Source organism: Phaseolus vulgaris, chromosome 11 (genome assembly GCF_051622355.1).
Source record: "Phaseolus vulgaris cultivar YP4 chromosome 11, ASM5162235v1, whole genome shotgun sequence".
Classification (NCBI taxonomy): domain Eukaryota; kingdom Viridiplantae; phylum Streptophyta; class Magnoliopsida; order Fabales; family Fabaceae; genus Phaseolus; species Phaseolus vulgaris.
The window spans coordinates 44,504,216-44,514,406 of record NC_143508.1 but is presented as its reverse complement, the minus strand read 5'-3'; the positions used below and the strand labels follow the sequence as shown (position 1 = coordinate 44,514,406).

The 10,191-nt window shown below is 32.2% G+C and overlaps 2 protein-coding genes across 2 annotated transcripts; one reads left to right on the top strand and one right to left on the bottom strand.

The window, feature by feature from the left end:
• Positions 1-2,311: 2,311 nt before the first annotated feature.
• Positions 2,312-5,409, bottom strand: LOC137833411 (G-type lectin S-receptor-like serine/threonine-protein kinase SD1-1). The gene is made up of 7 exons (XM_068641764.2): positions 4,126-5,409; positions 3,919-4,026; positions 3,642-3,799; positions 3,355-3,565; positions 2,999-3,236; positions 2,773-2,923; positions 2,312-2,688 (listed from the first exon to the last, which is right to left on the bottom strand). Exons 1-7 carry the CDS (start codon positions 4,934-4,936, stop codon positions 2,380-2,382), a joined length of 1,986 nt encoding a protein of 661 aa, XP_068497865.2. The 5' UTR covers positions 4,937-5,409; the 3' UTR covers positions 2,312-2,379.
• A 2,284-nt stretch (positions 5,410-7,693) lies between these two features.
• Positions 7,694-8,269, top strand: LOC137808390 (uncharacterized). The gene has a single exon (XM_068609470.1). The coding sequence runs from the start codon at positions 7,694-7,696 to the stop codon at positions 8,267-8,269; it is 576 nt and encodes a 191-aa protein (XP_068465571.1).
• Positions 8,270-10,191: the final 1,922 nt, after the last annotated feature.

Below are 10,191 nucleotides of genomic sequence, written 5' to 3'. Positions count from 1 at the left end.
TAAAAGTTGAACTAAGAACTCGATTATAAAGACTAAAAGAGAATTTCATAATCAATTTCAATAATAGGATTTATTATATTCGTGATATCAATTTAATTATGTATTTACTTTTGTTATATAAATTAAATTTTTTTTTTTATAAATTAAAGGAATTTTTTGTTGTATAAATTAAATATATTTTAAAATTAATTAATTTTATTTTCTATAAATTAAATGCATTTCTTTTTATACATTAAATTCATTTATTTGTTGTATAAATTTAAAATATTTTTTAAAATAAAATGAATTAAATTTTTAAAATTTTAATTTAGTTTTTGATTAATTAAGTTTTATATAAACTATGCATCGACGCATAGTCTACCTATTTAACAAAATTTTCACTATGTATCCCACGGTGTGCTCCACTCACAGTTTTCCCCAAATCCAGAAAAACTAAATTGGTTTTCCCTCTCTTTCAATTTGCCACCGTTGTACTCCACCCTCCACCACCGTTGCAGTTAGCGTTCCACCATCGGCACTGCACTCTATTATCGCCGTTAGCGTTCCACCGTCGCCGTCAACGCTCTGCTCTATTCTTACGATTGTCCGTCGTTCGCATTTTTTTTTATTAATTCCATATCCTTTTATTAATTACATAAACTTTTATTATTTAATTCTCCAAAATTTTCAGCCATATTCAATCAATTATTAAACTCAAACTTTAATTTCGTTTTCATTCCTGAACAACATTAACAAAAAAAGTCTTTAATTTCATTTTCATATTTGTGGACGACGGGGTAGTGAACAACGGCGACAATCGTAGGAACAAAGCTTATTTAGTTCATCTTTGCTTATTTAGTTTAATTGATTTTGTTTGATTATATATTTTTTCTTTTTTTATTCATATTTTCATTTAGATAATTAGTGAGTGTATCGGTCAAGGTCGAATGAACCACGTCACTTAACATCATTGACCGACCGATCGGGTGATAAACCACATTAAAGAACAAATTGATAATAAATGACAAGTAAGGAAACATTTTATAAATCAGGGTAACCTCCCTATAAATCTCGTAACACCTCGAAAATCAACTAACACTGATATATACAAGATATGCATCAAATATGACCCATAAATCAAATAACTCATTATCAAATACTATAAATAAGCTTTCTACAAAGGAGTAAGGTACACCTTTATCAGTTTTACATCACACACTCTCAATATAGAGTACTCACTGATCGTTGGAGAACCTTCTGCAAGTTTACTCTCGATCGAGTGTTAAGGAGTTGAAGGGTTGAAGCCTGAAAAAGTGAAAGAACTGAATAACTGAAGCACGAAAGAGGAACGACCGAACGCGAGATAGTGATCATGAAAAGAGCGATCAACACCAACAACAATTATTATTGTCAATCTTAGATACTATTTAGACCCACTTTATTTATAAAATAAACTAAAAGAAAAATCAGTAATTGAAAATCTTTCTTAAAAACTTAGGTTGAATTGTAAAAGGTTTGATTCCGTTAAGGATTCAATCGTTAACATTCTTAATAAAAGGCCTAACTAAACATAACTACCAAGAAATTAAGGATAAATTCAATTAGAAGCACTTTTCTAAGAGAAAATTTTAATTTAATTTGCCTTCACAAATATTAAAAAAAAGCAATTGATTAAGTGAAAAAATGTTACTCTTTGCGCAAAACACCCCATCTTAAATATTTAGATTACTGAAGCTTAAATAATTTTAATTACTTACTCTTCTTTGAAATTAAAGTTTATATCATTATATTAAAATATCTGACTTCACTAATAATAATTACATCTCAAACACATAAGCGTATGTCAAATTAACAATTTTATTACATATTTTGCCTAAAAGTTTTGTAAATAGACATTTATATTTGTAAATGTAAGTAACAGTTTGAAACGGAACAACAACAATTGATGACACACCTCAACACACCAAATTCGTGGATCAAAATTCAGAATATTATACCTAGTCACCCTCTCAACACACCAAATTAATTTCAAGGAAATTAACAGAAAAGAATCTAAGGTAAAACTATAAATAGAAGAATTACAAGAAAAAATGTAATGAATTTGACCCTAAACTTATAATTGGAATATAATTTGAAAGCTTGAAGAGTCTCTTTAGAAGATATTCGACCTTGTAAAAACACAATTGATACGAGGATCAATACATTTGGTTCTCATCTACAAAGACACAAGTTTCAATGGCTCAACTTAAAGCTTTGTACTTTTTGCTTTCATGTTATGTTTGGAACAAAGTTGAAAGGTATCTAAACTCTATTGCAAAATGCAATCAACAATTGTTGTCTTCATAGTTGATATATTCCACATTTGAAGGTGAAGCCATAGCATTTTCTTGCTTCCATTTCCTACCTTGCATCTATCATTGTGATGGAAAGTTCATTAACTGAGAATAGTGTGTGATCTTCGGTCGAAGAATTTGTTTCTTTTGTAACATCTGATTCAATGTAAAAGCCAGGAACCTTTGGCTTTGGTAATAATTTTTCACCATTCAACATCAGAACCACTGATGACATGTCTGGCCTATCTTTTGATCTTTGCTGCACACACAACAGGCCTACCTGTATGCATCTTGTGACTTCAGATGGTAGGCATTGTTGTCCTATCAATTCATCTAGCAGTTCAAGTCCCCGTTCTTCAGTCCATAATCTCCATGCCTAAGATGGTGAGAGTTAAATTAGTGTGATGCAGATGATTAAATTTTGTACTAATTATCACCATAGTTGTATCAGAATGCTTACATGACCAAGAAGATTATTGTTGTTTTCTGGGTCTAAAAATTCCCTGTTTTTCTTCCCACTTACTATCTCTAGTACTATCACACCATAACTAAAAACATCTGATTTCACTGAAAAATGTCCACGTGCAGCATACTCAGGAGGCATGTAACCACTGAAAGTAAAATTTTCACAGTAAATTATTGAAACTCCAAATCAAACAATCACAATCAGATAGAGAATAGCTCACTATGTTCCAGCCACCCTATGTGTCTTTCCCTCAACTTGATCTCCCAAAAATGATCGAGCCAAGCCAAAGTCTGCTATTTTGGGATCCAAATTTGTGTCTAACAAAATATTGCTAGTTTTTAGATCTCTGTGAATAATCCTTAGTCTAGAATCTTGATGGAGATACAAAAGTCCTCGAGCAATGCCAGTGATAATCTTGAATCGCATGGGCCAATCTAGCAACTTCCTTTTGGCTTCATCTAGTAAAATATTGCACATATTTAGCATAGGAGTTCTACTCCTCGAAAACTTTTAAACCACAAATAAGAAATAAGAAGATTTCCATAGATGTTTGGATAAAATTGTGAGGACTCCAACCAAAAACAAAGAAGTCCAAGCTTTTGTTTGCCATGTATTCATAAATTAACATTTTTTCTTCTCCTTCAATGCAACAACCCAGGAGCTTTACAAGGTTACGATGCTGAAGTTTTGCAATCAACGCCACTTCATTTTTGAACTCTTCTAACCCTTGTCCGGAATTCTCTGAGAGTCTTTTCACTGCTAACTCTTGTCCATCTGTCAGTATGCCCTGATAAAAATCATCTGCTAAAGTTAGAAAGTTCTTGAGAAAAATAGAATTTTTGGATATTCTTTTTATTCATCACCTTGTATACTGGTCCAAAGCCACCTTCACCAAGCTTGTTCTTGGTTGAAAAGTTTTCAGTAGCATTAGCAATTACCAGAAAATCGAAAGTTTGAAATTCAAAGTCTTCTATTTTCTGTTTAATTTTGTAATGTCTGCTATAAATTTTTCTAGCTATCCCTGCATGGTTAGAAAATAACATTAGTTAAACACTAACAAGTAGTATGCATACACTTTTGTTTCCTTCTTTTCTTATTCCTAATACTTTATCTTTGATGGTAAATTATATGAGTTCTTACCTGGATTTTTTCTCCCAAATATGCATGCACATGTGACTAATCCGAAAATAATCACACCAACTGTAATTGCGACTATCTTTATTGTTATGTTTCCATTGCCATCATGATCTAAAAGAAACAACACAATAAGTCACTAACTTTAAGCACAACAGTTTTTAGAATTGAACAGGAAAAGAAATCAAAATCAATAAAACATTGAGGAAGTACCTAATTCGGAAGCAGGGACTCTGATGTAAAAGTCTTGTCCCCATTGAGAGAAATTCCTCATGTCAACCAGATTATTAAACCAAAGCAGACAACCACTTCCTTCATCACGAACATCTAAATTTGCACATGCTGTACAAGAACAGTTTTCAATGCACAACTTCATACATTCATCAAGGTTCATGGTTGCATCAAACCATGATGAAGAAGTGTCTGGCAACTTCATGTGAGTGTATTTCAAGAAGCCATCTGTGTATCTGTTCGTACAGTTAGATTTATCCCTTGGCACACAGCCATTCTGCCAAATTGATATGTTCCACTGATCAAGTGTCTTGGGAACATACCCTCTGAGGCATTCACAAACTGGATAGTTTCCATCATAAATGCATACAGAATTTGCACCACAAAAGGCATAATTCTCGCATTGATCTTGCTCCCCACTTGAGATCACTTGTCGTGTCCTTGTTTCAGTTGTCCAAAACCAACTTTGTCCTGTGCCTGAAGGGGTCAGTGTAAACACAAAGAACTCCAATCCATCAATAAGAGTGTACCAAAAATACAGCTCTTTTTCATTGAACACAAATCTTGCTGACGTACCACGAGCTGGAATAGGATTTCCAACAAGAGAAAAACCATTCCATGACCCTACTCTCGATTTTATTTCAGCTCCCTTGAACTTCATTATTTGAGGATACCCTCTACGATCCACTTTTACAACATATTCTCCCTCTGCAGGATCCTCATCACTTTTCCAAGATGCTATATATCTTTCCACACCAGTCTCTAGGTTCCATCCAATTTTCATTTCTGGCATGTGTGTATCACCCGGATAATCAAAACTCTGCCACAAGGCGCTCTCCTCGTTTGTTTCCCCTCCATTCTCATTAAAAAATTTCCTGAATCCAAAAGACGAGCTATTGGATCATTCACTGTGTTACTTGATCTGTTGGGTGATGACCAAATGATGTTGTTTGTGCCATTGAGAAGCACAAGAATCCCTTTTTGGTTGAGTTTGAGAACTCCTGAGTTATTCTCAAGAGGTGTATTTCGGTTAGCCACCCAAATCACAGTGAAAGGGGATACGTTTATGTACCATATACCCAAATATCTTCTGGCTGAATTTCCTGGACTGAAGAAACCCAGTTCAGTAATTCCACCTGCTGAAACCAAAGTCTCATTCTTTCCATCTTGGATGGTTTGATTCACTGCTAAACTCTCTAATGAAGAGGAAGTTGTAGACATGGATGAGAATAAGAACAACCAAACATATAACATTGTGATGTTACTGCACAAATAAGCATTATGCTCACTTTATTTTGGAAAGTCATCAATGTATACTCTAGTTTTTGTGTGTTAGGAAGAGAAGAAAATTAATAGATGTGACAAATGATGTGATCAAAATGGTAAGAAAAAGAAACTTTTTTATCCATCTTGGACTTTTAAGCAATCCACTAAGGACTTGATTACTTGATGATATTCCAAAGTCAGCCTAAACTCCATAAATTTAATGTTTTTTTAACTTTGTACCTTAGAAATCCAAATAATGCCAACAAAGTTCCTAGTAAAACTCATTGTAATGTTGAATTGTTCAACAACTTGTGAACTTTCCATTCAGTTGTAGAGCCTCAAAGTCAAGTTACCCATGGGTTTTGACCGATTCATAAATAACATTTCCAATTTTATAAAACCAACAAGATTATATGTTGAATCACGTTTCTCAGTTTCACATATTGTTTTGACTTGTATGTTCTATGATCAATCACCAACTTTAAATCAATACATGTCGCAATTAATTGGAAATTTAACATGTTGAAAAGGCTTTTCACATATTTCCTTCTTGGTCTTTGACTAGGAGAACAATTTTACATACTAAATAGAAATAGTGAAGTAAGGGGTGAAGACACATCGATTAGAGATAATTTTTTTTTTTATAATATATAAGCAGATTTTTTATATATAATATATAAGTTTAGTCATAAAGTTGACTTTTTAATAGCACCAAAATTAATATTCAAATATTTATAATTATATTTTAAAAACTAAACTCTTGCCTTCTCATTACCATTTTGATAGATAATAATAAGTAATCGAATTTACACTATATTTAAAAATAATAATTTATGACATAAAGATCAGATAAACTGAATATTTATAATTAGATTTTCAAAATTAAATTATGTTTAGTAGTAATGATTTTCGTACTCTTAAACTTATCATATAACTAAATTACCACCTTTATAAGTATGACCAATAGTGTGATTAATAGATTGATTAATGGCTAACGATGACCAATACAACTTAGTTTGAAGATATATTATCAAAATCTACAATCTGGATTCCTTTTTTTGAACATAAATGTTTACAACATTTATATTATTTTTAACTTATTTCATATTATATTATGTAACACACTTAATATATAGTTATTTCATGTAATTATTTACCTTTAATAACTTTCTATAAAATGTATATTATATAATGGTATTGTTAATTTTACTATTTATTACTTTGATATCTTTTTTATGGTCTCTTTGTGTATATTTATCCTCGAACATTTATTTTAGGAATAACTTTCTAAAAAGTTAGATACTAGTATCAAACTCATGGATATTCGTTATTTACATATTTTTTTTAAATAATTAATAAAAATAAATTATCAATGAAAAAATATTAATAATTAAAAAATCATTTATGATTCAATATTATATTACATTTTAGTTTTTAATTATCAAATACAAGTTTTTATAAAGAAATTAATTTATTTAAATTAAATCTGTTTATAAAGAGTTTTTTTTTTTTAAAAACTATTGTTTTATGGTACAACTTATTTAAGTTCGTTTTTTAAAAAGATAAATTATTTATATTAATATTTAAATATTTAATTTTATTTGAATTATGGTTTAAGACTACATTTTTATTTGAGTTTATATTTTAAATATTTCTTAAAAATATTGTTTTTTTGAATTTTTTAAAAATATATCAAGTACTTATGGACATATGCATATATAATAAAATTCGTTTGTAGATTTGTTAGATTAAATTAGACATAACCCTACTTGCTAATAATATATTAGAACAAAAACTTATCATAGTTAAGTTGATTGGAACAGATGTATTAGTCATTATTGGGTTCTTGTTAGATCATCCATAAATATTTAATTCAATGTTGAAAATCTTCATCATGAAGGTGATGTTGGAGATTCCGTATCAACTAGGAATAAGTGTACAATTCTCATCTTATATAAATGGTGTACCAGTCAGTACTTGATGAGTCTGGCACCGATAGTCTGGAACAGGTAACAACATAAAGGGCATCATAAGTAACGGGTGGTGGCGGCGGTTACCATTAGCATTGAATAAATAATAGACATCATTAATAGTCTTCATGAGCGTTAAATGAATAATGGATATCATTAATGGTGATCATTAGCATTGAATAAGCAGGGATGCAATATCTCCAACGGGTAACAGATGGAGAAAGGAGAAAGGTACATTTTTTGAATCCCACCATAACACATCCTTAACGATGAGATAATTCACGAATGAGATAATTGACACTCCACTCCCACCGATGTGGAAAAGGTTAACCATTAAGCCCTACGATGGTTCCACCGATCCGGACGAGCATCTCAACGTCTTCAAGACGCATATGACCTTGTACACAACCGACAAGACATTGTGGTGTAAGGTTTTTCCCACTTCCCTTCAAGAGGGACCACTCGGTTGGTTTACCAAGCTCCCAGCCAACTCCGTGGGAAATTTTAAAGATCTAACCGCAAAATTCATGACGTTGTACACGACCAGCCGACCACATCATATGTCCTCCCTGTCTCTCCTCAATGTGAAACAGGAAAAAGGTGAGTCCTTACGAGCATTTATGGACTGGTTCAGCAAAGTATGCATTAACATTAGGAACTTAATGCCCGAGATAGCCATGCATCACTTAGTTGGCGCCATCCGCCGCGGTCGTTTCACAGAAAGTTTGATCAAACGGCCAACAAGGAACATGGACGAACTAAGAACTAGAGCCACGAAATTCATGCAGATAGAAGAGCATGTTAATTATCACAGGACACACCAGGCTAAAGCCGACAAAAAAGGAAAAGAGAAGGAAAAAGATAGAAGCAATCGGCCCGGACCGGGGTAATCCGACTGACCTAGGGAAAATCGCGGGTCACGATTCCAACACTATACACCCGTCACATTCCCAATGGAAAGAGTTCTGGATGAAACCCTCCAAGCCGAGCTAATCCCGACCCTGAGACAATCGCAAACCCCGCAAAACGCTAACACATCCAAACATTGCCAATACCACCGCAATTACGACCATACGACCAAAAATATTAGTAAAATAACTAATTTGATTAGTAATTCATAATTAATTTAGTTTCCTTTTTACTCAAACACAGTCATACAAAATCCAAATATCAATCACAATAATCTGATCTCATTTCAATCCATAGTACTTTGATTTCATTTCAATCATACTTACTTGACATAGATTCATTTGCCTCACATTACCTTGATTTCCTTTAAACCCTCAGTACCTTTGATTTTAGGCCAATCATAGTGATTGCATACGAAAGATTCACAATAATAGAGAGTAGGAGACAAACAGACTTCATCTTGGCTACCGGGGCAAAGGCTTCCTCGCAATCTATCCCATATGTTTGAGTCATGCCTTTACTAGCTTTATCGTCTTTTGAAAGACTCATTAATCAAATTGCGGCCACATAAATCCATTTGTCTCACGGTACCTTGATTTCCTTTCAATCCCAAATACCCTTTCAATTTCATTTCAATCAGTGATAACATATGGATTTATTCTCTTTTAGAAGACTCATTAAGTAACCTCTACTAGAGACTAACATCTAATCCACTCCAATCGGATCAGGGTAAATCCAAACATCCATACCGTGTGATTACAAGCGATCACGATATGTATGAACTCCCTCTTCAACTTCTCACCAACTGATACCTTAGTCTATGTGACTTAGATCATCAGTGAAGCCAGAGGATCTCTATTCGTAGGCTTTTCATACTTAATGTACCAAAACAATTTATCTCATACATTACCCTGAATGTATGACATCAAGTTCATGCAATCTTTCATCAATCACACACAACACATATAATTCATACACAATGTATATCAATCACTCATACATACATCATCTAAGATTTCTCAAATCAATTATATATATATATATATATCAAATTCATACTCATATAAACTCATAATCAAATTCAGTTTAACTAACTTTATAACCTAACATGCATACAATTAATAGATTAACTTATTATATAAATCAACTATCTAAAATTCTATTAAAAAATATAGATAACTTCTCTTACCTGTAATTTCTTATCCCGAGAAAAATCATTTACAAGTAGGGGAACCACTCTAAAAGCTAGGGACCTAAAGCAAGTTATCAAAACATCACCAAAAATCAGCATATGATAAAACAAGTTCATGGGAACATTTTTCTCAACTCTCCCCATCAAGACGGATGGCTAAATCCTAAGAAAAAACAGAGAATAAAGAATCTTTAGAGTAAAAGTGAACTAACTCTGTTTGAAAAACTGATCGGGTAGAAATGTAGCTTGACTCCTCAGCTACTGTAGCGTGTGATTAGATTTGGAAATATATGAGTTATAGGAGAGAAATTGAAGAAAGAAGGTACATAGAGGAATATAGAGAAAAAATGTGCGGTGAGAAAAAAAAGAAGAAAATGAAGGTGTGCTGGAAGGTGTTGCTGCTCTCGGGTCTTACAATAACGAACTTTAATTAAATTTATTTTTTATTAAATCAATTATTAATCTCGCAATAGATAATACCAATTAAATATTTTTGTATTATTCAAATTTATATAAAAAATAAATAGATTTAATAGTTTTTCAAATTAATTTGGAGGAAAATTTTGGGAGACTAAAAAGTTAATATAATCATCGATTTGGTGACTGATTTTCTGCGATCGATTTGATGTGACCGATTTGATGTGACTAAAAATTTAGTCACTATTTCAGTTATTAAATCATAAAAATAACTTCTAGTAGTGTATGTGACTT